The 27,957-nt window shown below is 49.7% G+C and overlaps 2 protein-coding genes across 3 annotated transcripts in view; one reads left to right on the plus strand and one right to left on the minus strand.

The window, feature by feature from the left end:
- tmcc1a (transmembrane and coiled-coil domain family 1a) overlaps window positions 1-26,384 on the minus strand; it is a 216,860-nt gene extending 190,476 nt beyond the window's left edge. The window contains exons 1-2 of the mRNA XM_070895834.1: window positions 26,297-26,384; window positions 22,449-23,208 (exon numbers count right to left, since the gene is read on the minus strand). Coding sequence (XP_070751935.1) covers window positions 22,449-23,021 — 573 coding nt within the window. The 5' untranslated portion in view covers window positions 23,022-23,208; window positions 26,297-26,384. The remainder of the gene's footprint in view (window positions 1-22,448; window positions 23,209-26,296) is intronic.
- A 266-nt stretch (window positions 26,385-26,650) lies between these two features.
- abhd14a (abhydrolase domain containing 14A) overlaps window positions 26,651-27,957 on the plus strand; it is a 37,206-nt gene continuing 35,899 nt past the window's right edge. Inside the window, exon 1 of one of the 2 annotated variants that reach the window (XM_070895838.1) lies at window positions 26,651-26,733. Coding sequence is in view for 1 of the 2 variants with exons in the window: in XM_070895837.1 (XP_070751938.1) it covers window positions 27,065-27,368 (304 nt within the window). In the remaining variant the exon portion in view is untranslated. The other variant, XM_070895837.1, reaches the window with a different exon arrangement.

The raw sequence follows: 27,957 nt of genomic DNA on the forward strand, positions 1-27,957 counted from the left end.
CCGTATCGTGAGCTGGATTAACTGCACTTCCACTGCACCGTATCAGTGAGCTGGATTCACTCCACTTATACTGCACTGTATGACTGAGCTGGATTCACTCCACTTACACTGCACCGTATCAGTGAGCTAGATTCACTCCATTTACACTGCATAGTATCAGTGAGCTGGATTCACTCCACTTATACTTCACCGTATCAGTGAGCTGGATTCACTCCACTTATACTGCATCTATCGGTGAGCTGGATTCACTCCACTGACACTGCACCGTTTCAGTGAGCTGGATTCACTCCAGTTACACTGCATCGTATCAGTGAGCTGGATTCACTCCACTTAGACTGCACCATATGAGCAAGCTGGATTCACTCCACTTACACTGCACTGTATCAGTGAGCTGGACTCACTCCACTTACACTGCACCGCATCAGTGAGCTGGATTCACTCCACTTACACTGCACCGTATCAGTGAGCTAGATTTACTCCACTTACACTGCACCGTATCAGTGAGCTGGATTCACTCCACTTACACTGCACCGTATCAGTGAGCTGGATTCACTCCATTTACACTGTGCTGTATCAGTGAGCTGCATTCACTCCACTTGCACTGCACCGTATCAATGAGATGGATTCACTCCACTTACACTGCACCGTATCAGTGAGCTGGATTCACTCCACTTACCCTTCACCGCATCAGTGAGCTGGATTCACTCAACTTACACTGCACCATATCAGTGAGCTGGATTCACTCCACTTACACTGCACACTGTATCAGTGAGCTGGATTCACTCCACTTACACTGCGCTGCATCAGTGAGCTGGATTCACTCCACATATTGCACCGTATCAGTGAGCTGGATTCACTCCACATATTGCACGGTATCAGTGAGCTGGATTCACTCCACTTGCACAGCACTGTACCAGTGTGCTTGATCCCCTCCACATATTGCACCGCATCAGTGAGCTGGATTCACTCCACTTACACTGCACCGTATCAGTGAGCTGGATTCACTCCACTTACACTGCACCGTATCAGTGAGCTGGATTCACTCCATTCACACTGCATTGTATCAGTGAGCTGGATTTACTCCACTTACACTGCATCGTATCAGTGAGCTGGATTTACTCCACTGACACTGCATCGTATCAGTGAGCTGGATTTACTCCACTTACACTGCATCATATCAGTGAGCTGGATTTACTCCACTTACACTGCATCGTATCAGTGAGCTGGATTCACTCCACTCACACTGCATCGTATCAGTGAGCTGGATTTACTCCACTTACACTGCATCGTATCAGTGAGCTGGATTTACTCCACTTACACTGCATCGTATCAGTGAGCTGGATTTACTCCACTTACACTGCACTGTATCAGTAAGCTGGATTCACTCCACTTACACTGCACCGTATCAGTGAGCTGGATTCACTCCACTTACACTGCACCGTATCAGTGAGCTGGATTCACCACACTTACACTGCATCATATCAGTGAGCTGGATTCACTCCACTTGTACTGCACTGTATCAGTGAGCTGGATTCACTCCACTTACACTGCACCGTATCAGTGAGCTGGATTCACTCCACTTACACTGCACCGTATCAGTGAGCTGGATTCACTGCACTTACACTGCATCGTATCAGTGAGCTGGATTCACTCCACTTATACTGCACCGTATCAGTGAGCTGGATTCACTCCACTTACACTGCACCGTATCAGTGAGCTGGATTCACTCCACTTGCACTGCACCGTATCAGTGAGCTGGATTCACTCCACTTACACAGCATCGTATCAGTGAGCTGGATTTACTCCACTTACACTGCATCGTATCAGTGAGCTGGATTCACTCTACTTACACTGCATCGTATCAGTGAGCTGTATTCACTCCACTTACACTGCACCGTATCAGTGAGCTGGATTCACTCCACTTACACTGCACCGTATCAGTAAGCTGGATTCACTCCACTTGCACTGCACCGTATCAGTGAGCTGGATTCACTCCACTTACACTGCACCGTATCGTGAGCTAGATTCACTCCACTTACACTGCAACACATCAGTGAGTTGGATTCACTCCACTTAAACTGCACCGTATCGTGAGCTGGATTCACTCCACTTACAGTGCACCGTTTCAGTGAGTTGGATTCACTCCACTTACACTGCACTGTATCAGTGAGCTGGCTTCACTCCACTAAAACTGCACCGTAGCAGTGAGCTGGTTTCACTCCACTTGCACTGCACCGTATCGTGAGCTGGATTCACTCCACTTACACTGTATCGTATCACTGAGATAGATTCACTCCACTTACACTGCATCGTATCAGTGAGCTGGATTCACTCCACTTACACTGCACCGTATCAGTGAGCTGGATTCACTCCACTTACACTGCACCGTATCAGTGAGCTGGATTCACTCCACTCCCACTGCACCGTAACAGTGAGCTGGATTCACTCCACTTACACGGCACCGTATCACGAGCTGGATTAACTGCACTTCCACTGCACCGTATCAGTGAGCTGGATTCACTCCACTTACACTGCACTGTATCACTGAGCTGGATTCACTCCACTTACACTGCACCGTATCAGTGAGCTGGATTCACTCCACTTATACTGCACCGTATCAGTGAGCTGGATTCACTCCACTTACACTGCACCGTATCAGTGAGCTGGATTCACTCCACTTACACTGCACCGTATCGTCAGCTGGATTCACTGCACTTACACTGCACCGTATCAGTGAGCTGGATTCACTCCACTTACACTGCATCATATCAGTGAGCTGGATTCACTCCACTTACACTGCATCGTATCAGTGAGCTGGATTCACTCCATTACACTGCACACCGTATCAGTGAGCTGCATTCACTCCACTTACACTGCACCGTATCAGTGAGCTGGATCAACTCCACTAACACTGCACACTGTATCAATGAGCTGGATTCACTCCACTTACACTGCACCGTATCAGTGAGCTGGATTCACTCCACTTGCACTGCACCGTATCAGTGAGCTGGATTCACTCCACTTGCACTGTATCAGTGAGCTGGATTCACTCCTCTTCCACTGTACCGTGTCAGTGAGCTGGATTCACTCCACTTGCACTGCACCGTATCAGTGAACTGGATTCACTGCACTTACACTGCACCATATCATCGAGCTGGATTCACTCCACTTACACTGCACACTGTATCAATGAGCTGGATTCACTCTACTTACAGTGCACTGTATCAGTGAGCTGGATTCACTCCACTTGCACTGCACCGTATCAGTGAGCTGGATTTACTCCACTTACACTGCAACGTATCAGTGAGCTGGATTCACTCCACTTACACTGCACCGTATCAGTGAGCTGGATTTACTCCACTTACACTGCAACGTATCAGTGAGCTGGATTCACTCCACATATTGCACCGTATCAGTGAGCTGGATTCACTCCACTGACACTGCAAACCGTATCAGTGAGCTGGATTCACTCCACTTACGCTGCACCATATCAGTGAGCTGGATTCACTCCACTTACACTGCACCGTATCAGTGAGCTGGATTTACTCCACTTACACTGCAACGTATCAGTGAGCTGGATTCACTCCACATATTGCACCGTATCAGTGAGCTGGATTCACCGACTTACACTGCACCGTTTCAGTGAGCTGGATTTACTCCACTTACACTGCAACGTATCAGTGAGCTGGATTCACTCCACATATTGCACCGTATCAGTGAGCTGGATTCACCGACTTACACTGCACCGTATCAATGAGCTGGATTCACTCGACTTCCACTGCACCGTATCAGTGAGCTGGATTCACTCCACATATTGCAACGTATCGGTGAGCTGGATTTACTCCACTTACACTGCACCGTATCAGTGAGCTGGATTCACTCCACTTACACTGCACTGTATCGGTGAGCTGGATTCACTGCATTTACACGGGAGACTCTAACAACAATTTGCATTTGTTAAGCAGCTTTTATAGTAAAATGTTTCAATGTGGTTAATAGGAGCATATTCAAACAGAATTGACACGGAGCCACAAATAGGAGATAGCAGAACAGATGAGCAAATACTTGGTTAAAAAGCTGATCTCAAGCAGCGACTTATAGGAGAGGCGGGGAGAGGCATGGACTTTTAAGGACGGAATTCCAAGGGGCCCAGGCAGCTGAAGGCACAGCCCTCAATGGTGGAGCAATGAAAATCGGGGAAGCGGTACAGGCCAGAATTAGTGAAACACAGACATCTCGGGGGCTGGAGCAGGTTACAGAGATTGGGAGGGGCAAGGCCACAGAGAGATTTGAAAACAAGGATGAGAATATTAAAATTGAGGCATTGCCGGACCAGGAGCCAATGTAGGTCAGCGAGCACAGGGGTGATGGGTGAACGGGACTTGGTGCGAGTTAGGATATGGGCAGCCGAGCTTTGGTAGAGTTCAAGTTTATGGAGGAGAGAAGATGGGATGCCCACCATGAGATCCTTGGAATAGTCAAACCTAGAGGTAACAAAGGCATGGATTATGGTTTCAGGAGCAGATGAGCTGAGACAGGCCTGAGTGATATTACAGAGGTGGAAGTAGGCGGTCTTAGTTATGAAGAGGATATAGGGTCGGGAGCTCAGCTCAGGGGCAAATACACCACCAAGTTTGTGAACGGGCTGGTTCAGCCTCAGGCAGTGGCCAGTGAGAGGCAGTGGCCAAAACCAATTGGAGACTTGAAACAGAGTTGCAGGAAAGATGGGCACGGATTTGGAATAACAGCATGTTCAAAGACTTTGGAGAGGAAAGGGAAGTTGTTGATGGGGCGGTAGTTTACAAGAACAAAGGTCAAGGTTGTTTTTTTGAGGAACTGGGTGAATACGGCAGAGAGGGACAGTGCCTGAGAAAAGGGAACTGTTAACAATATCCGGTAACAAGGGGGCCAGGAAGGGAAGTTGGGTGGTCAGCAGTTTGGTCGGCACAATGTCCAAGGAGCAAGAAGTGGATCTCATGGACAAGATGAACTCGGACAGGGCATGAGCGGAAATAGAAGAGAAAGTCAAGAAAGATGTGAATTCAGGGCTAGGACAGAGGGAAATCTTGGGGGATATATGGCTTGGTGGGCTAGGGAAAGAGAGGGAAGCACGAGAAGCAGCTGAATGGATGCTCTCAATCTTAGGGACGTAGCAGTAACCTTTAGGCTCCTAGCACTTATTGCTGGAGGTGAGTGTGGAGGGGGCAGGGGAGAGAGGTTTAAGAAGATGATTTGTGATGAAGAAAAGCTGGGTGTGACCTGGGGAGAAGGGTTTCAGACGGTTGGTAGTGCAGAAGAGAAGTAGGGCATTATCTTTGCATTCCAGGATGGTCCTGGTGTAAGCGCACCAGTAAATGGGGGATAGGGAGGGGCACCAGTAAATGGGGGATAGGGAGGGGCACCAGTAAATGGGGGATAGGGAGGGGCACCAGTAAATGGGGGATAGGGGAGGGGCACCAGTAAATGGGGGATAGGGGAGGGGCACCAGTAAATGGGGGATAGGGAGGGGCACCAGTAAATGGGGGATAGGGAGGGGCACCAGTAAATGGGGGATTGAGGAGGGGCACCAGTAAATGGGGGATAGGGGAGGGGCATCAGTAAATGGGGGATAGGGGAGGGGCACCAGTAAATGGGGATAGGGGAGGGGCACCAGTAAATGGGGGATCGGGGAGGGGCACCAGTAAATGGGGGATAGGGGAGGTGCACCAGTAAATGGGGATAGGGGAGGGGAACCAGTAAATGGGGGATAGGGGAGGGGCACCAGTAAATAGGGGATAGGGGAGGGGCACCAGTAAATGGGGGACAGGGGAGGGGCACCAGTAAATGGGGGACAGGGGAGGGGCACCAGTAAATGGGGGATAGGGGAGAGGCACCAGTAAATGGGGGATAGGGGAGGGGCACCAGTAAATGGGGGATAGGGGAGGGGCACCAGTAAATGGGGGATAGGGGAGGGGCACCAGTAAATGGGGGATAGGGGAGGGGCACCAGTAAATGGGGGAAACCAGCCCACACTGCGATACGTGCGCGCATTAGGTCCGTGCAGCAGAGCAGGTCTCCAGTCATCATGTTTTAACTCTTGCCACTGGATAAAGACCTAGCTCTGTCAAGCAACCGTCACCACATGTTAAAAATATCCACGCACCGGCATCTTCCACCCCCTCAATTGGAGTTCAGGACTGGAACATCGGGTCCTTCATTGAAACATCTGTGAACTCATATGGAAGCAAGTGATCCTCGTTCGAGGGACCGCCTATGATGATGATGATGGTGTAATGAGCAGTTTTGGCAGAGGAGAGCAGGACCCAATAGTGCTTTATATGGTCCAGGCAGATCTGGCGATGAATGGCCAGTTGTCCACCATATATGCCCAAATCTGCGTCCCTTGGGCTTAAGGGGGAATGACCAGGGTGAGACAGAGTAAGGGTTTTACTGGGCACAAGTGCATCAAGGGTAGAGTGAGGGTGTGACTGAGCAGATCTGTAGCTGAAGAAATGTTGTAGTGAATGGACGGCCAAAGACTGGACAGTGGGGATTTTGAATGTACCGTGGTAAGCAAGACGATGGGAGTCGAGAGGCCACGTGAGATGGCACGGTTAAGGAGTTTATTTAGAGGGAAAGATTAAGGGAGGATAGGAGAGTGAACTGAGGAGAGAGAGAATGATGAGTTGAAATGGAGGTTGAAAGCACCGAGGATGTGAAGTCGCTCGGTGCAGAAGCTTAGGGAGGAAAGCAGTGACGATATCTGGGTTAGAAACTTGGTGTGGTACTTGGGTGGGAGGTAGGAAACGAGGATTTTAAACAAGAGGTGAGAGGGGTGATACGCAAAGGAGGAGAAAGTGCAAAAGACAGCAGGACAGATCAAGGTGAGATTTGGTGATGAGAGCCACACCCCTACCACGACGGTCTGGGCGGGGCAAGTGATGGATGGTAGGCAGGCGGGCAGGCTAAGGGGAAAGGTGTCATCAGCCGCAAGCTAGATTTCCTATGTCAATGCAATCATCCACAATAACCTCATGGATGGCAAGGGCCTCATTCACAAGTGAACAGACATTCTGAAGGGGCAGTGATAGCTGATCTGTTGGCAGAATCCACAGTGTCAGAGCTGGGCGGTGTGAGTGGGACGGGAAGGAGGCTGGTGAGAGTGTGGGAGCAGTGGGTTGTCTGCTCATTCGGAGGCAGTGACGAGTACCTTGATGGGCTCTTCAGATGTTGCCAAGAGAGGCACAGAGGAATACTGTAGCGTTATCTGAGAGAGAGTCAGGCCTGGGATGGTGGCAGGAGATTTGCTGAGGGTAGGAGTCGAGTAAAGAGCAAAGAGGCCTAAGACAGGTAAAGAGAAGAGAAGAAAAAGGGGAAATGCAGATTTCATTGGTGATTGAGGAGGGATTAACTGATTTTATAGGGGAGAGGTACCAGGAAGAAGCATTAGAGCGGAGAAACAAGGTGTACAGAGGACTGGGAGAGACAGCATTGGATTAAAGAGTAGTTGAGAAATAGGAGGCATCAGACCGGGGAACTGTAAAGCAGTCTGTGTTTGGAGTGCATGTCCGTTAACGCACATAGCATAGTAAATAAGGTGGATGAGCCGCAGGCCCATGTAGCTACATGGGATTATGATACAGTGGCAATAACGGAGACCTGGCTCAAACAAGGGGAGGATTGTGCACTTAATGGCCCCAAGTTTCCACACGCGGCAAAACAGGCCCCCCTCCGAGCTGGGCGCCTGTTTTTCGCGGCGAAAACGGCGTCTGAAAAAAAACGCGCTATTCTCGAGCGCTTTGCAGCTCGATGTCAGCTTGGCGCGGCTCCCAGGGGGCGGAGCCTACCACTCGCGCCGATTTTGTAAGTAGGAGGGGGCGGGTACCATTTAAATGAGTTTTTTTCGTGCCAGCAACCCTGCGCGTGCGCGTTGGAGCGCAGTGTGAAGGAAACATTGGCACTCGCCCATTTTTGTAGTTCTTTGTAGCTGTTCAATTTTTAACATTTTTTAATAAAACCACATTGCCCTTCCATGATCAGCACTGAGGCTTCCTGCAGCAGTGAGAAGGCTGCAGGAAGCCTCAGAAGTTGAGGCAGCCGTTTCCCGACGGGCCCGACCGACGGCAGGGGGGCCTCCCCCCCCACCCCTGCTGTCGGGAATGGCTGCCTCAACTTCTGAGGCTTCCTGCAGCCTTCTCACTGCCTCCCCCCCCCGCTGCCATCGGTCGGGCCCTCACTGCCTCCCCCTCCCCTGCCGTCGGGAACATCTGCCTCAACTTCTGAGGCTTCCTGCAGCCTTCTCACTGCCTCCCCCCCCCCCGCTGCCATCGGTCGGGCCCTTACTGCCTCCCCCTCCCCTGCCGTCGGGAACGGCTGCTGCCATCGGTCGGGCCCTCACTGCCCCCCCCTCCCCTGCCGTCGGGAATGGCTGCCTCAACTTCTGAGGCTTCCTGCAGCCTTCTCCCTGCCTGAAAGGCCTGCCTGAAGCACTTTCACACAGGTAGGAACATGGTTTATTTAATCTTTTCTTTGCTTATAAATTTTTATTCAGGTTGGAATTATTTGTATAATATTTGTATAAGTATAACTAAGGATTTATTGTAGAATGTAATGACTTCCCTTCCCTTCTCCCCCCCACCCCTCGTTCTGGACGCCTAATTTGTAACCTGCGCCTGATTTTTTAATGTGTAGACAAGGTTTTTTCAGGCCTACAAAAATCTTCACTTGCTCCATTCTAAGTGAGTTTGGAGTACGTTTTCACTGTGGAAACTTTCAAATCAGGCGTCAGTGGCCGGACACGCCCACTTTTGAAAAAAAAATTCTGTTCAAAAGTGAAACTGTTCTACATGACTAGAACTGCAGAAAACTTAAATGTGGAGAATTGCGATTTCTAAGATACTCTGTTCTCCACCAGTTGCTCCTAAAAATCAGGAGCAAATCATGTGGAAACTTGGGTCAATATTCCTGGCTACAATGTACTCAGGAAAAATAGGGAAGGAAAAAGGAGGGGGGGTGGCACTACTGATCGAAGATATTGTTGCGGTATTGGAAAGGGACGATGTACTTGAGGGTTCAAAGACAGAATCTATTTGGTTGGAATCAAGGAACAATAGAGGAGTTATTGCACTGTGGTGTACACTACAGGCCAGCAGATAGTGGGAAGGAGATAGAGGAGCAAATTTCAGTAAGTTGCAAGAACTATAGAGTAGTGATAATTGAAGACTTCAAGTATCCCAATTTAGACTGGGATAGCAACAGTGTAAAGGGAAAGAGGGGGAGGAATTCCTGAAATGTGTATGAGAACTTTCTTGACCAGTGTGTTTCCAGCCCAATGAGGAAGGAAACAGAGCTGGATCTAGTTCTGGAGAATGAAATGGGGCAAATGGAGCATGTTTCAGCGGGGGAGCATTTGGGGAACAGCGATCAAAATATCATTAGGTTTCGAGTAGTTATGGAAAAAGATGAGGAAAAGTAAAATGTGAAAATACTCAACTGGAGGAGGGCTGATTTCAGTGAGCTGAACAGGGACCTGGGCCCAGGTGGACTGGAATCAAATATTGGCAGGTAAAGCAGTAAATGAGCAATGGGAGGCCTTCACAGAGATAGTCACTTCAAAGATAGACACATTCCCATGAAGGGGAGCGGAAGGGCTCCCGAGATGGTGAAAGATATAGAGATTAAAATGAAACAGAAAAAGAAAGCTTATGATAAATGTCGGGTTCCTAATTTAGTAGAGAACCAAGCTGAATACAGAAAAGTACTGGGGAGATCTGAAAAAGGGAAAAAGAGAGTGTGCGAGAATAGATTAGTGAAACATAAAAGGGAACACAAAAATATTTTAGAAACTTATAAATTGTAGAAGGGTAGCCAAAGGAAGGGTGGGTCAATGAGAAACCAAAAAGATCAACTTGTGGAGGCAGAGGGCATGGGTGAGATACTAAATGAGTACTTTGCATCTGTCTTCTCTAGAGAAGAGGATGCTGCCAATGTCATAGTAAAGGAGGAGATAATAGAGAAATTGGACAGAATAAAAATAGATAAAGAGGTTCTTAAATGGTTGGCATGCAAGCCGTGATCCTGACCAACGGATCCACCACAGAAAAGTCACCTAGTCCGGATGGAACGTATCCTAGGATACTGAGGGAAGTAAAGGTGGAAATTGCAGAGGCTCTGGCCACAATTTTCCAATCCTCCTTAGATATAGGGTACGTGGGTACATGCCAGAGGACGTAAACAAATGTTACCCCCCTGAATAGGGGAAGGGGGAGAAACCCCACAACTACAGGCCAACCAGCGAACGTCGGTGGGGGGGACTTTGAGACAATAATTCCAGACAAAATTGTCACTTGAAAATATATGGATTCATAAAGGAAAGCCAGCACTGACTTGTTAAAGGCAAATCGTGTTTGATTATCTTGATTGAGGTCTTTGATGAAGTAACAGAGATGGTTGAAGAGGAAAGTGTGGTTGACGTTGTGTATATGGATGTTCAAAAGGCATTTGATAAAGTGCCACATAATAGACTTGTTAGCAAAACGAAAGCCCATGGGATTAAAGGGGCAGTGACAGCGTAGAAACAAAATTTGCTAAGTGCCAGAAAGCGCCAGTGGTGGTGTGGTTGTTCTTCAAATTGGAAGGAAGTAGACGGTGTTGGGATCACTGCTCTTTTACATATACAGTTATGACCTGGACTTGGGTAATTGCAAAGTTTGCAGATGACATAAGACTTAGAAATGTAGTAAACAGTGATGAGGATAGCAACAGACTTCAGGAGAACGTAGACAGACTAGTGAAATAGCCAGACACGTGGCAGATGTAACTTGATGCAGAGAAGTGATGCATTTATAGGAAGAATGAGGAGAGGCAATATAAACAAAATGGTATCATTTTAAACGGGGGTGCAGAAACCGAGAGACCTGGGGGTGTATGTACAGAAATCTTTGAAGGTCGCAAGACAAGTTGAGAAGGTTGTTAAGAATATAAGAACATAAGAAATAGGAGCAGGAGTAGGCCATTTTACCCCTCGAGCCTGCTCCGCCATTTAATAAGATCATGGCTGATCTGATCATAGGCTCAGCTCCACTTCCCCGCCCGCTCCCCATAACCGTTACTCCCTTATCGTTCAAAAATCTGTCTATCTCTACCTTAAATATATTCAATGACCCAGCTCCACAGCTCTCTGAGGCAGAGAATTCCACAGATTTGCAACCCTCTAAGAAAATAAATTATTTCTCATCTCATCTCAGTTCTAAATGGGCGGCCCCTTATTCTTAAACTAAGCACCCTAGTTCTAGATTACCCCACAAGTGGAAACATTCTCTCTGCATCTACCTTATCGAGCCCCCTCAGTATCTTATATGTTTCAATAAGATCATCTCTCATTCTCCTAAACTCCAATGAGTATAAGCCTAACCTGCTCAACCTTTCTTCATAAGTCAACCCCTTCATCTCAGGAATCAACCTAGTGAACCTTCTGTGAATTGCGTCCAATGCAAGTATATCCCTCCTTAAATAAGGAGACCAAAACTGTATGCAGTACTCTAGGTGTGGTCTCATCAATACCCTGTAGAGTAAAAGGTTACTGCAAGATAAAAGTGCACAGAGTTAGGGATAATATATTAGCATGGATAGAGGATTGGCTAACTAACAGAAAACAGAGAGCAGAGATAAATGGGTCATTTTCCGGTTGGCAAACAGTAACTAGTGGAGTGCCGCAGGGATCAGTGCTGGGGCCTCAACTATTTACAATCTATATTAATGACTTGGATGAAGGGAACGAGTGTAATGTAGCCAAGTTTGCTGATGGTACAAATATGGGTGAGAAAGCAAGTTGTGAGGAAGACACAAAGGGCTAGACTTTCTGCACATCATTGCCCATATAAGAGCTGCGATTCAGGCTATCACCCATATTTGCCAAAAAGTGGAAACTAGCGCCCGATTATCGCCGGCCCAACTTTCGGCACTGCTGAATGAGCTGCATCGCCCAGCCTACTTTTTAAAAAAAATGTGACGTCATCCTCGTGCAAGGCCGAGAATAGTGCTCATAATGGAAACTTCCTCACGATTATGGCTCCGATTATCGCCGAGCGCTACTTTCGGCATTTCACCCACAATTCACCCAAATGATTGCTGACCCAAAAATAGGCTGAAGAAAAACTGCAATAACTCGGCACTATTTGGCTCTACAGGGAGGATCTGTAGTAAAAGGCTGTCAGGAGAATCAATTTGGGTAAAGAAGTTTCTTCTGAATTCCACACTGGATTTCTTGGTGACGATCTTATATTGATGGACTCTCATTATGCTTTTCCCCACAAGTGGAAACATTCTCTCTGTATCCACTCTATCAAAACCTTTCATCATTTTAAAGACCTCTATTAGGTCACCCCGCAGCCTTCTTTTTTCAAGAGAAAAGAGACCCAGCCTGTTCATCCTTTCCTGATATGTACACCCTCGCATTTCTGGTATCATCCTTGTAAATCTTCTCTGCACCCTCTCCAGTGCCTCTATATCCTTTTTATAATATGGTGACCAGAACTGTACGCAGTTAAGTGTTGTCTTACCAAGGTTCGATACAGGTTTAGCATAATTTCTCTACTGTTCAATTCTATTCCTCTAGAAATAAACCCTAGTACTTGGTTTGCTTTTTTATGGCCTTGCTAACCTGTGCCGCAACTTTTAGTGATTGGTGTATTTGTATCCAAGATCCCTTTGTTCCTCTCTCCCACCCAGACTCGCACCCTCCAAGTAATAAGTGACCTTCCTATTCTTCCTGCCAAATCGTACTACCTCACATTTATCTATGTTGAACTTCATTTGCCAATTATTTGCCCATTCTGCAAATTTATTAATGTCCTCCTGTAATTTGTTGCAGTCCTTCTCAGTGTTGGCTATTCCCCCAATTTGGTATCACCCGCAAATTTAGAAATTGTGCTTTTGATTCCAAAGTGTAAATCGTTAATATAAATTGTGAACAGTGGTCCCAGCACTGATCCGCGAAGCCAGCTAGATATCCATTCTGCTACTTGAACCCTGACTCCGCATTCTCTGACCTTGTTCATCAAGTCTATTATGGGGTACTTTATTGAAGGCCTTTTGAAATCTAGATAAATTACATCTATTGCATTACCATTGTCTACTCTCATTGGATATATTCAAGAGGGAGTTAGATATGGCCCTTACGGTTAAGGGGATCAAGGGGTATGGAGAGAAAGCAGGAAAGGGGTACTGAAGGAATGATCAGCCATGATCTTATTGAATGGCGGTGCAGGCTCGAAGGGCCGAATGGCCTACTCCTGCTCCTATTTTCTATGTTTCTCTGTTACCTCTTCAAAAAATTCAATAAGGTTGGTCAAGCAAGATTTTCCCTGCTAACTATTGATTATTATACTTTTCGTTTCTAGATGTTCTTCTATTCTCTCCTTTAATAGGGATTCCATTATTTATCCTACCACCGATGTTAAGGTGACTGGTCTATAATTCCCTGAACATGTTCTAGCCCCTTCTTAAATATACGTATTACGTTAGCTATTCGCCAGTCCTCTGGCACTACACCTTCTAATGAATTATCACGCACGCTTCACTCCCGCACACTCACACAAAACTGTTGGGAACCCGGGAGAATGGGTTTTCTGCAGGTCCTGCTGAATTTAACGGCAGGACCTGATTAACATTTGAAAGCTCTGTTTCCCAACCGCAGCAAGCCAAATGGAGAGGCAGGCCTGCGGCACTGGGCCACAGAAGGGAGGGAGGGAGGGAGCAGGGGGGTGCCGGAGGATGATCCGGTGGCTGCAGGTGGTTGGGAGCTGGAAGAAGATCGGGGCCGGAGAGGGGAGGCTGCGGGGTGGGGGTCGATGCCGGAGGAGCATCAAGGGGTGTGAATCGGGTCTTCACAAAATTTGTAATGGTGGATCACCATGAGGCTGTATTATATTTAAATGGACGAGCTGCCTCCTAGCAGGGGGCAGCTCGCCCACCCTCATCAAAACCAGAAGTGGGCGAGTTGGGATTGGGGTTGTGATTCAGCTTTGTAACTCTTTGACCGCCCACCTGACCCCCAACCCAACTGTTTTTTGGGGTTAAAATTCCTCCCTCGGTGACTTGGCTCAAACCTGAGAAATGACCAAACGACAAGGGCACTGGTAGATGGAGCTGTACGCAGCACAAGTCTGTCCCTTCAGGACATGTGAGGAGAGAGTTGTCACGAAACCTACAACACAGTGCCACATCGTGCATTTATCTTGGATCATTTTGTTTACATCAGAAACTTTTTTTTTACTTCCCAGGAACCGGGTCTTCACAAAATGTGGATCCCTGAGCCAAGCGGAGTTAGCAGTCTGCACCTCGTGTCTCCTAGCTGGTATAAGACTCACTCAAGTGATCCACTGTTGGGACAGGCTCTGGCCGACTGCTGTTGACGGGGACCAGAATCCGCACCTGTAATGTATTTGCTTCATGGGTTCTTTGCTTAAGAATTCATAGCAACACATTGCTATTAAGAACTAGTTGGTTTATTAACAAAGGTTTAACAATCACACTACACATTACCAGTTCATCCACCAAGCTCACAACCACCTGCCTCATCGTGAACACTCTGAACCGAACTGGCTGGGGTTTTATTGAGTCTTGTGATCACATGACTGGCTAAGCCACTCTCAACTCAACAGCTGTCCAGGCCTGTGAGCATCCTCACAGAGGCGCACATTACACACACCTACTCCTGGACAGAACCAAGTGCAGTACCCACAGTGAAATATACCAATCTCAGAACAGAAACTAACTGCCCAGAATCATGCACCAATTAAAACCAACATCTATTAAAATAAGCTGATACCAAAGAGATTGGAAGGCTGCAATCTAATCGGAGCAGAGTCTTCAATAAAGTGCTGGATTGTCACTTTCACAATGTATGAAGTCATTTGAACTTTGAGATTAGATTAGAATGCTGCAGTCAAGCCTTGCTCGTCCTTCTTCTACAATGAGTTAAGGAAGTGTAAGCCTGGGAACAAGGGGGAAATTAAACCCCTGCTCGCACCAGGGTATGCCCAGCCTCCAAAAGCAGGCAATGATAACCATTGCCGTCCCAGGATGGCACCTCAATTGGCAGGATACCATCAGTACTCAATGCTAAGCAGACACACTGAGCAGGCACCGAGTGTGAGCTGGCATTGAGTGTGAGATGGCACCGTGTGTGAGCTGGCATTGAGTGTGAGCTGGCATTGAGTGTGAGCTAGAGTGTGAGCTGTCACCAAGTGTGAGCTGGCACCGGGTGTGAGCTGGCACCAGGTGTGAGCTGAAGTGTGAGCAGGCACCGGGTGTGAGCTGGCACTGTGTGTGAGCTGGCACTGAGTGTGAGCTGGCACCGAGTGTGAGCTGAAGTGTGAGCAGGCATAGAGTGTGAGCTGGCACCGAGTGTGAGCTGGAGTGTGAACAGGCACCGAGTGTGAGCAGGCACCGAGTGTGAGCTGGAGTGTGAGCAGGCACCGAGTTGTGAGTGGCCGCCGAGTGTGAGCAGGCACCGAGTGTGTGTGGGCACCGAGTGTGAGCTGGAGTGTGACCAGGCACCGAGTGTGAGCGGGTACCGAGTGTGAGCTGGAGTGTGAGCAGGCAATGAGTGTGAGCGGGCACCGAGTGTGAGCTGAAGTGTAAGCAGGCACTGAGTATGAGCGGGCACCGAGTGTGAGCGGGCACCAAGTGTACGCTGGAGTTTGAGCAGGCACTGAGTGTGAGCGGATACCGAGTGTGAGCGGACACCGAGTGTGAGCAGGCACCGACTGTGAGCTGGCACTGAGTGTGAGCTGGCACCGAGTGTGAGCTGAAGTGTGAGCAGGCACCGAGTGCGGGCAGGCACCGAGTGTGAGCTGGCACCGAGTGTGAGCTAGAGTGTGAGCAGGCACCGACTGTGAGCTGGCACCGAGTGTGAGCTGGCACCGAGTGTGAGCTGGCACCGAGTGTGAGCTGGCGTGTGAGCTGGCACCGAGTGTGAGCTGGCGTGTGAGCTGGAGTGTGAGCAGGCAACGAGTGTGAGCGGGCACCGAGTGTGAGCTGAAGTGTGAGCAGGCACCGAGTGCGGGCAGGCACCGAGTGTGAGCTAGCACCGAGTGTGAGCTGGAGTGTGAGCGGGCACCGAGTGTGAGCTGGAGTGTGAGCAGGCACCGAGTGTGAGCTGGAGTGTGAGCAGGCAACGAGTGTGAGCAGGCAACGGGTGTGAGCGGGCAATGAGTGTGAGCTGGAATGTGAGCAGCCACCGAGTATGAGCGGGCACTGAGTGTGAGCGGGCACCGGGTGTGAGCTGGAGTGTGAGCGGGCACCGAGTGTGAGCTGGAGTGTGAGCGGGCACAGAGTGTGAGCAGGCACCGAGTGTGAGCTGGAGTGTGAGCAGGCACCGAGTGTGAGCGGGTACCGACTGTGAGCTGGCACAGACTGTGAGCTGAAGTGTGAGCAGGCACCGAGTGCGGGCAGGCACAGAGTGTGAGCAGTTACCGAGTGTGAGCTGAAGCGTGAGCAGGCACCGAGTGCAGGCAGGCACCGAGTGTGAGCTGGCGCCGAGTGTGAGCTGGAGTGTGAACAGGCACCGAGTGTGAGCAGGCACCGAGTGTGAGCTGGAGCCGAGTGTGAGCTGGAGTGTGAGCAGGCACCGAGTGTGAGCAGGCACCGAGTGTGAGCTGGAGTGTGAGCAGGCACCGAGTGTGAGTGGGCACCGAGTGTGAGCAGGCACCGTGTGAGTGGGCACCGAGTGTGAGCTGGAGTGTGAGCAGGCACCGAGTGTGAGCTGGAGTGTAAGCAGACACCAAGTGTGAGTGGGCACCGAGTGTGAGCGGGCACCGTGTGACTGGGCACCGAGTGTGAGCTGGAGTGTGAGCGGGCACCGAGTGTGAGCTGGAGTGCGAGCAGGCACCGAGTGTGAGCTGGAGTGTGAGCAGGCACCGAGTGTGAGCTCAGAGACTGAGCAGCTTAGAGCAATAGTCAGTCGGTGGTGTTGAGCATCACAATGAGAATCACTCGATTCCCCCCTTTGCTTCACTGTGTCAGCTGTGGCTCAGTGGGCAGCACTCTCGCCTCGGTCAGGAGGTTATGGGTTCAAGTCCCATTCCTGGGACTGGAGCACATACATCTAGGCTGACACTCCGGTGCAGTGCTGAGGGAGCACCGTACTGTCGGAAGTGTCATCTTTCGGATGGGATGTTAAACCGAAGCCCCGTCTGCCCTCTCGGGTGGATGCAAAAGATCCCATGGCACTATTTTGAAGAAGAGCAGGGGAGTTATCCCCAGTGTCCTGGCCAATATTTATCCCTCAACCAACATCACACAAAAAAAAAGATTATCTGGGCATTACCACATTGCTGTTTGAGGGAGCTTGCTGTCCGCAAATTGGTTGCCGCGTTTCCCATCTTACAACAGTGACTACACTTTAAAAACTATACTTCACTGGCTGTAAAGCGCTTTGGGACGTCCAGAGATTGTGAAAGGCACTATATAAATGCAATTCTTTCCTGCTTTCATGCCACCCCTGTCCCTTCAGCACAAGTGTGCCGTCAGTTGCTGATCATGTTACAATATGGGGAGCCTGATTTGCCCACTGGTATCCCAGTCCAACTTTTCTGAGTCTTTCTGTGCTGCAGTACCCCGATGCCTTACATTAGGCACCGTGGGACTTGTGTAACTGAATGACTGCAGTCAGTCTACTCTCAACTCAACAAGCTTTCAGCAGAAAAACTCGACTTTATTCACATTGCTTAATTTGAATTACCGGATAGCGGACTATCTGCTTTGTTAATGTGGGGTGTTAAGAGAAAGCAGCAAGAGCACTTTCAATTCTTCACCAACGCTCAGGCCAAGCCACCTGTTTCTGTCATCGTGATCATAACTCAGTGTCTGAAAACAAACCACTGGGGTGACCCGCCCATTAGCTTGAATGGTTCAAGCCATTCCATCCTGTTGCTGGACCAGTGCTTTTTGTTGGGGCAGGGAGGTTGCTGATTAAGTATTTGTCCTCTCCCAATTCATAGCCAGTGACTTAAAATGAAAGGCGCTTTATTTGTCCAGAAGTGGCCGCATACTCTGGTACTGAATGGCAAATGTTCACTTACAAACAGACAGGCAAACGTCAGAGGGCTGAGCTCAGTGCAGACTGCAAGACACCTGTTGAGGATCAATAGATTTCCTTCAAACACAAGCAGGACGCAGGACAAAGGGGGCAGAAACCCCACCAAAATAGATCAACGGACAAATCAAATAAGGAGGTTAGAAAAACAAGAACATTTACAAAGCCTGTAGAGAGAAGGGAGAGGGTGAGCACTGGGTTATACAGAAATTGGTCAAAAGAGATTGGCGGCCAAGGTGGAACAGGACACGGATGTAACAGAAGATCGAAAACGTAACGGTAAAGCCTGCCTCTATTGCTGGAAGTTTTCAGGTCTTCAGGGAGGAGGTCAAACCCCCATTGGTCCAAATGGAATCGAATAAGGAGATAAGCAGGAGATAGATATCGTGGTAAATGAATCATTCTTGGAGGTTTCAACCAGTGAAGACACCACAGCAATGCATCCAACATCACAACAACTTGTATTTATATAGCGCCTTTAACATAGTGAAACGTCCCAAGGTGCTTCGCAGCAGTGTTATGTGACAAAACAAATAAATTTGACACCGAGTCACACGAGAAGAAATTACAGCAGATGGTCAGAGAGGGAGGTTTTAAGGAGCGTCTTAAAGGAGGAAAGAGAGGTAGAGCGGCGGAGAGGTTTAGGGAGGGAGTTCCAGAGCTTAGGGCCCAGGCAGCTGAAGGCACAGCCACCGATGGTTGAGCGATTATAATCAGGGATGCTCAAGAATTTGAGGAGCGCAGACATCTCAGGGGGTTGTGATGCTGAAGGAGATTACAGAGAGAGGGAGGGATTTGTAAACAAGGATGAGAATTTTGAAATCGAGGCGTTGCTCAACTGGGAGCCAATGTGGGTCAGCGAGCACAGGGGGTGATGGTGAGCAGGACTTGGTGCAAGTTAGGACACGGGCTGCTGAGTTTTGGATGACCTCAAGTTTACATTGGGTAGAATGTGGGAGGCCAGCCAAGAATGCATTGGAGCAGTCAAATCTAGAGGTAACAAAGGCATGGATGAGGGTTATAGCAGCAGATGAGCTGAGGCAAGGGCGGAGACGAGCAATGTTAGAAGTGGGAATAGGTGGACTTAATTATGCCATGGATGTGTGGCTGGAAGCTCATTTCAGGATCAAATTTGATACCTAGGTTGCAAACAGTTTGGTTCAGCCTCAGACATGCTAGGGAGAGGGATGGAGTCGGTGGCTAGGGAACGGAGTTTGTGGCGGGGCCCAAAGACAATGACTTCGGTCTTCCCAATATTTAATTGGAGCAAATTTCTGCTCATCCAGAACTGGATGTCGGACAAGTAGTCGAGAGAAGTGGTGGTGGGTGTCGTCAGTGTACATGTGGAAACTGACAGTGTGTTTTCAGATGATTCGCCGAGGGGCAACATGTAGATGAGAAATAGGAGGGGGCCAAGGATAGATCCTTGGAGGACACCAGAGGTAACGATGTGGGGGTGGGAAGAGAAGCCATTGCAGGTGATTCTCTGGCTACGAGTGCAGTCCCACCCAGCTGGACGGTGGTGGAGAAGGATGTCAAAGGCTGCAGACAGGTCCAGGAGGATGAGGAGGGATAGTTTACCACAGTCACAGTCACAAAGGATGTCATTTGTAACTTTGATGAGAGCCGTTTCGGTACTGTGGCGGGGCGGAAACCAGATTTAAGGGATTCAAAGATGGGAGTTCCGGGAAAGATGGACACGGATTTGGGAGGCGACCAATACATTCAAGGACTTTGGAGAGGAAAGGGAGGTTGGAGATGGGGTGGTAGTTTGCAAACACAGTGGGGTGAAGGGTTGGTTTTTTGAGAGGGGTACACATGCGTGCCGAGTGCACTCCAGGATTCTGATGTGAAGCAGACTGGAGGGGCAACAACCAACTGGTTCCCCAGGATAGATGAACTACACACAGGGTATTTAGGGAGACAAGGCAGCAGATTTGTGAAGCACATGAGCTCTGCCTGAGTGAGTCAATGAACACTGTGAAGGTTTCAACAAAACAGAAAACATAATCCTGCAGATGTTGGAAATATGAAACAAACCCAGAAAAACAAAGAGCCCAAAGCTGAAAGGTTAATGTGTCTGTTCTCTGTATGCGGCCTGAGCTGCTGAGCAGTCGCAGCATTTCCTGGTTTTGTCCCAATAGGACGTAGCAACAGGAGTCCTGTTCCACCATTCTATTCAATCATGGCTAATCTTGTACCTTAACTCCATTTACCCACCTTAGCTAACAAAATCCCTTCATACCCTTACCCAACAAATAAATAGTGATCTCAGTCTTGAACATGTTCAACTGACCCCCAGCATCCACAGCCTTTGGGAGAGGAGAGAGTTCCAGATTCCTATTGCCCTTTGTATGAAAAAGTGCTGCCTGATTTCACTATTAAAAGACCTTGCTCACATTTTAAGATTGTGCCCTGTTGTTCTGGATTCCCCCACAACACAGACAAAGGTGGTTCCCATACTTCAAGGGGGCAGAGCCTGGTCAATACAGACCCATTGTCCTGACCTCAAGACTGCGGAACTAATGCAATCAATAATCAGAGACACACTGCAGAAAAATGTGAAAATAAGCCGCTCAATCATTGCTGCACGGCTTTTTCTGGCCTGGTTGAATTGACTGACTGTTTTTGAGGGTGATATATCTGGACTGACAGCAGGAATCCATAATGACACAATACACCCAGATTTTATAAATCCCATGGGATACCCCTTTACAGACGGAGGTCAGTGAGACATGGATGTGGATTAGTAACTGGCTAAAGGAAGGAAACAGAGGGTAGACATTGGCAGACATCTATGGCCCCACCTCATCAACACTGTCATTAAAACCTTCCCTCACGCCTTTACTTCAAACCTTGAATTCTCCAGCACAGTCCTCCCTATCCTCCACAGTTCAAACTCTGTCCCTCGTAGCCTCTTCCCACTGTCCTACACTGGCTCCCATCCCTCAGGGCCAAGATTTCAAAATCGACTGAAATCACTCCTCATCACAACCTATCTCTCCACCATTAAAATCTTTCAGTTACTTTATCTCCTTAAACACATAGTTGATCATATAGCAACTTTGAAATCACTAGATTAAAAACAAACCAAGGGTCATCTAGTTTCATCTGGGTAATGACATGATACAGCGATAATAGAGGTGCAAATAATCATCGCACTAACATCTGAGCACAAGCTCACTGTGATAACCGATCTGATATTTACTGGGAGCGGGGGTGGGGCGGAAATATTGGAGGGGCTGCGGATCAAACAAAGGGGGATTGATTAGTGGAGGGTGATCAATCGGAGGGGGGGGGAGAAATCGATTGGGGGGCGATCGATCTGGGGGATGGGGATAAATCGGGGGTGGGGAGGGATAGATCGGGGGATGGAGATAGGTCGGGGGTGGGGAGGGAATAGGTCGGGGGTGGGGAGGGAATAGGTCGGGGGTGGGGAGGGAACAGGTCGGGGGTGGGGAGGGAACAGGTCGGGGGGTGGGGAGGGAACAGGTCGGGGGGTGGGGAGGGAACAGGTCGGGGGTGGGGAGGGAACAGGTCGGGGGTGGGGAGGGAACAGGTCGGGGGTGGGGAGGGAACAGGTCGGGGGTGGGGAGGGAACAGGTCGGGGGTGGGGAGGGAACAGGTCGGGGGTGGGGAGGGAACAGGTCGGGGATGGGGAGAGAACAGGTCGGGGGTGGGGAGGGAATAGGTCGGGGGTGGGGAGGGAATAGATGGGGGGAGGAATAGGTCGGGGGGATAGGTCGGGGGGGGGGGAAATAGGTCGGGGCAGTGGGGTGGGGGGGGCAGATAGATCGGGGTGGATGTGGATCGATCGCCCCTCTCCCGCTCACACCAGGCAGCATCCTAGTGAACCTGTGCTGTGCTCCCATTATTGGCTCAACATCGTCCCAAACCTGCACCCAGTATTCACTGTAGTTGTACATTTTTTCTCTAGATTCACCATTACATCGCCACTTTCATATTCTATACCTCTCGCCATAAAACCCAGCATTCCGTTGCTGTTATGGCCAATTCTGCTCCTTCGCACGATCAGGCTCAGTAACTCCTCCAAGCCAGCACCCCAATGACATCACCAGCATGCACTGTTTTCCAACATCAAGAGAAAGCCTTCAAGAAATGGTTGAGTGGCAGGTCCTCTGCTGTGAGCAGCAAGTCGCGGACCTGACCAACAAATAGGCATGTGCTGGAGGACCAGCCCGAGTGCAAGGTCCTGCTCCAAACCACTCAACACAAACCATTCAGCTACTCCAAACTCAACCCGTTTTCAAAGTCTTGCAATCGGAAGGTATATAGTGCTCGACAACCGATCCAGAATCTCTGGACAGGTCAGGTACTTACACGTTGAAAAAGAAAAGCAAGCAATTACCCGATCTAGCTCATCTCCTGAATGAGGGCTGAAGGTCAGTGGCTCCACAAACATCGAGGAGGTCGGTGCGTCGGTGGTGGAGGAAGACCGGGGTCTGCCGGAGTGCAGCAGGAGACCGCTAATACCATCCGGGGCCGACTTGCGAGATATCTGCGGGCTTCCCCTAGGGGGGTCCAACTTGTTTCTCCGGCTGTGCAGGCTCGCGCCCCGCTTCATCATAGGAGCTACTCGGATCTGCTGCAGGACCCTGTTGAGAGTTGTGGGCTGGGCAGGGGAGTGATGGGCCGGGGTCGCCCAGTCCAGCTCAGCGGCTGGGACGGAGATGTCTGGACTCGGAGGCTCTGGGTCGGCCTGAGCGTGGAGACCATCTTGCGGGGACACGGACGATCGGCGACGCTGGTGATGAAAGAGCTGCTTCAAACCCTGGCCTATGGAGCCGAAGTTCTCCAAAGCGTTGTGCGTTATCTTGGACAAGGAGTGTTCGGATTCGCTCGGCTTCCTGAACTCAGTGTCTGTGTGTCTGCCGCCGCTGTCTAGGTCATTAAGTGAAGGGTCATTATTAGTCTGCTCCATCTGAAGCTTTTTCTTTTGATTTCTAAATTCATATATATATTATATATATATATTTACTGATATATATATATATATGGCACAGGTCTCTTTAAATAATCGTTTGGCCTGGTGGTCTAGCTTCTGCATAGCTGTGCAGCCACGTTAGATTTCAGCATGCACGCACCTGTCAATGTCACTTCATGCTCGTCTGACATAAAGGAAAAAAAAAGCAAACATTACATTTCATGCATATTTAAATGTAAAAGTATAGAGCTGTGCTAGCTTAAACATTTCTGATCTCCATGCACACCTGCTGTTTAAAGTACTGTATAATGATGAGGTTCATCTCGTTACAGGTCAATAACCCGTGCAGTTTTGGTTTCCATATTTAAGAAAGGATATACTTGCTTTGGAGGCAGTTCAGAGAAGGTTCACTAGGTTGATTCCGGGGATGAGGGGGGTTTATGAGGAAAGGTAGAGTAGGTTGGGCCTCTACTCATTGGAATTCAGAAGAAGAGGTGATCTTATCGAAACGTATAAGATTATGAGGGGGCTTGACAAGGTAGATGCAGAGAAGATGTTTCCACTGATGGGGGAGACTAGGATTAGAGGGCATGATCTTAGAATAAAGGGCCGCCCATTTAAAACTGAGATGAGGAGAATTTCTTCTCTCAGAGGGTTGTAAAGCTGTGGAATTCGCTGCCTCAGAGAGCTGTGGAAGCTGGGACATTGAATAAATTTAAGACAGAAATAGACAGTTTCTTAAACGATAAGGGGTTATGGGGAGCGGGCAGGGAAGTGGAGCTGAGTCCATGATCAGATCAGCCATGATCTTATTGAATGGCAGAGTAGGCTCGAGGGGCCATATGGCCTACTCCTGCTCCTATTTCTTATGTTCTTATAACTGTACTCTTTCATTTAAAGCTAAGAGCTCATTATGTCATCAGTTTGATCTTTGCAAAAGTGGCACTTCTAAACTAATGCTGCTCATGATATTCAGCCTCTTGGTTTTGCTCAATATTAACACATGGTCTACAGGAAAACCATCCTAAGTGTCAATGGGAATAAGATATGAGCTTCGGCCCCAAAGACAATTAAGGCACTTAACTCTCAGGGAAAGAATTATTTACCCGCTTTATCTTGTAGCAAACACACAGAAAGCCGGTGTGCTCAGTTTGTGGCTATCTGCAACCTAAAGTCAAATAGGAGTTACACGTTAACAGATCAAACACACAGAGTGAACGCTGAAAGATCAGAAATCCTTTACTTGCACATTTAGCACTCAAAATTAGATTAGAAACGATAACTAAAAACAGTACCAGCACTGGCAGCAAAAACAGCAGCAAAACCAGCAGTAATATACTACATAGTAATAAAACTTGCAGCAGTTCAAATTCATGTATACCAGCAATAAAACTGGTTTAAAACCAGCAGTATTTTTAATAGCAAAATAGTAATAAAACCAGCAAAAGCAGCGATTAATTTAACACGACAGTAAGAACAGCAAGCATGATTGGCTTGGTAACATTATCATACTGTGTCCACTTAAACCGCTGTATAATCAGGGACCCTGTCATTTTGAGCTATATAACACCAGGGTGAAGTACTGTTAGGTATAGGCAGTGGTGGGAGCAACATGAGATGATCAGCTACACGCTGCCTCTAAAGCTTAGTTGAAAGTATGGCACTGACATCTAGCTATCCCCCCTCATCACCGTCCTTGATTCCACAACCAATGACACCATGAAGTCAGAGGTTTCTGGAGTTTAAAGACTGGCAAGACCAAAGCTCCTTCTGGAAACCTTGTACCTTAGGCCCAATCTCATCAGCCTTGCTCACTGCTCAGCCCTGCTCACTGCTCAGCCCTACACACGAATTCTCAGTGTTGTGCTTACTTCTGAGCTGAGCTTCAATTCCCATACCCAGTCTATCACCAAGACCACCTACTTCCACCTGAGACATTGTCTACCTTATACAAACCTCACCCCCATCACTGCTAAAAGCGTATCCCTATCTCATCATCTCCAAGCTCCACCCTACAAGTCCAACTCACACACAGCAATCCTGTCTGCACCAATCTCTCAGCGCCCTGTCAGTGCACCAACTTCAAGATCCTCCTCATCTATCACCCTACTCCTGCAGTGGCCTCTGACCTCTAGCTCACAGCCTCCTCTCTTCATACTCCACTCCACATGAACCCCTCACTCCCCGCTCAGCCCTCCTCTGCACTGGTGTCAGAGCCTTCAGCCATCTGCCTCCCGCCAAATTCTGCTCAAATGTTCTCCTCAAATCCATCCACCATGCTACCTCTCTTCCCTGCTTCCAGGGCCTCCAATAAGTCCCTCTCAGCAGACTCCGTCACCCCTAGTAGGAAGCACATGAGCATAGTTCTTGAAACTGCTGGACAGATGTGAGCGGCTGAATTAAGCACAATACTGACACAGTTCTTACTATAGTGCTGTGGCAACACCGATATTAACAACAATTGAAACTGCAGTAGTGACAACAGCAACAGAAAGTGAAAACAACAGAAGGTGCTGAGTCTGCTGGGGTTCAAGGGTGCTGCCACTTTTGAGTACTTTGCCCCCATGAGTGACATTGACAGCGATGGGTATCAAAGTCAAGCCCAAACCCATCCTCACCTGATACCCACACACAGCAGGGTCACTGGGTCAGGATCGGGATCATCAGATACCCACACACAGCAGGGTCACTGGGTCAGGATCGGGATCACCAGATACCCACACACAGCAGGGTCACTGGGTCAGGATCGGGATCACCAGATACCCACACACAGCAGGATCACTGGGTCAGGATCAGGATCACCAGATACCCACACACAGCAGGGTCACTGGGTCAGGATCGGGATCACCAGATGCCCACACACAGCAGGGTCACTGGGTCAGGATCGGGATCACCAGATACCCACACACAGCAGGGTCACTGGGTCAGGATCGGGATCACCAGATCAGACCAAGGATCACTAAATCAGATTAGGTCAGGGATCACCAAGTCAAGGGTCACCAGATCAGGTCAGGGATCATCATGTCAGGGGTCGCCAGATCAGGGGTCACCAAGTCAGAAATCACCAGATCAGGGGTCACAAACTCAGGTCAGGGATCACGAGGTCAGGGGTCAGCAGTGACCGGCTCAGTGTAAGCTGCCTGGCGGAGGCTTGGTCCCCCTAACCCGGGATACTGAGGCCTGCGGTGCCCGACCCGGTCTGTGCCGGGGCCGGGACTGCGGCCGGGGGGGGACGGACAAGCAGAGGCGGCCTGTGTTGGGCGACTACCTACCGCGGTCCGTGCGCTGTACACCCGGGGAGCGGCCGGGCCGGGCCGGCACACGGGCTCGGGTCCGCCCGGCCGCAGCGCTGGGCCCGCGCGATCGGCCAGCGAGGCCGCCGAGCGGGCGCGACCTTCCAACCGCAGGGCGTCAGGCCAGGGCCCCGGCCGCATCGAAGAGGGCGCCGGCAGCGCCTATCGAGGCCGCGGCTCCGAGTGAGCGGGAGCCGACCGTCTATCGCGGCGCAGCTGTGACGCTGTCATCGTCCGGCGCCCATCGCCCGCCCTCCGCCGCCCGGCGTCATGGCGTCACCTCACCTGCCGAGCGACGTGAGCACGCCGCGCTCGGCCAATCAGAGGGCCAGGCAGCCGGTTGCCGGGGAGACCGGGCTCTCACCGTGTTGCTGTCCGAGGGCAGCGTCCACCGGGCGTTTGGCGGGAGCAGCAAGGTAGGGGCCGGGTTAACGGCCGGACGGCGGGCCCTGGGGACCGGCCCTGAAGCCGCGCATTTACCGAAGAAAGCGCATCTCCAGCCAGGGCCCAGTGAGCAGGATTCCGGGAGCCCGGCTTGTCCACACGGGGCGGGGAGGGGAGTGCAGGCCTCCGCTTAGTGGCCGGGTTATTGTTAAAATTCCCCGTGTGTCGGCCGCGCACTTCTTCTTTGCTCTCCTCTGTCACAATTCTCCTGCAGTCCGCTTGGGTAACAGTTCCCATTCAAGTTTTCTATGTCAACTGTCACGCTGCAGACAAGACCAGGCCCTCAAATCCACCACCAAGCTCATGGTCGACAGGACTGTAGTAATACCCGCCCTCCTGTATGGCTCAGAGACATGGACCATGTACAGTAGACACCTCAAGTCGCTGGAGAAATACCACCAACGATGTCGCCGCAAGATCCTACAAATCCCCTGGGAGGACAGACGCACCAACATTAACTACCTCGACCAGGCCAACATCCCCAGTATTGAAGCACTGACCACACTCAATCAGCTCCGCTGGGCAGGCCACATTGTTCGCATGCCAGACATGAGACTCCCAAAGCAAACGCTCTACTCGGAACTCCTTCATGGCAAACGAGCCAAAGGTGGGCAGAGGAAACATTACAAGGATACTCTCAAAGCCTCCCTGATAAAGTGCAACATCCCCATCGACACCTGGGAGTCCCTGGCCAAAGACCGCCCTAAGCGGAGGAAGTGCATCCGGGAGGGCGCTGAGCACCTCGAGTCTCATCACCGAGAGCATGCAGAAAACAAGCGCAGGCATTGGAAAGATCATGTGGCAATCCTATCCCACCCATCCCTTCCCTCAACGACTGTCTGTCCCACCTGTGACAGGGACTGTGGTTCTCATATTGGACTGTTCAGCCACCTAAGGACTCATTTTAAGAGTGGAAGCAAGTCTTCCTCAATTCCGAGGAACTGCCTATGATGATGATGCAGTCCGCTTCGGCAACAGTTCCCATTCAAGTTTGCTATGTCAACTGTCACACTGCAATGCCTTGCCAGGGGATGGCACTGTGGCGAGCACGGCTGACGTTTGCTGCTCTCTTTCTAAAAAGGGAGGAAGAACAGCCAGTTGTCGTGGTGCACATTGGTACCAACGACATAGGTTAAAAAAAGAGATGCGGTCCTACGAGATGAATTTAAGGAGCTAGGAGCTAAATTAAAAAGTAG

Source organism: Pristiophorus japonicus, chromosome 12, assembly GCF_044704955.1.
Source record: "Pristiophorus japonicus isolate sPriJap1 chromosome 12, sPriJap1.hap1, whole genome shotgun sequence".
Classification (NCBI taxonomy): domain Eukaryota; kingdom Metazoa; phylum Chordata; class Chondrichthyes; family Pristiophoridae; genus Pristiophorus; species Pristiophorus japonicus.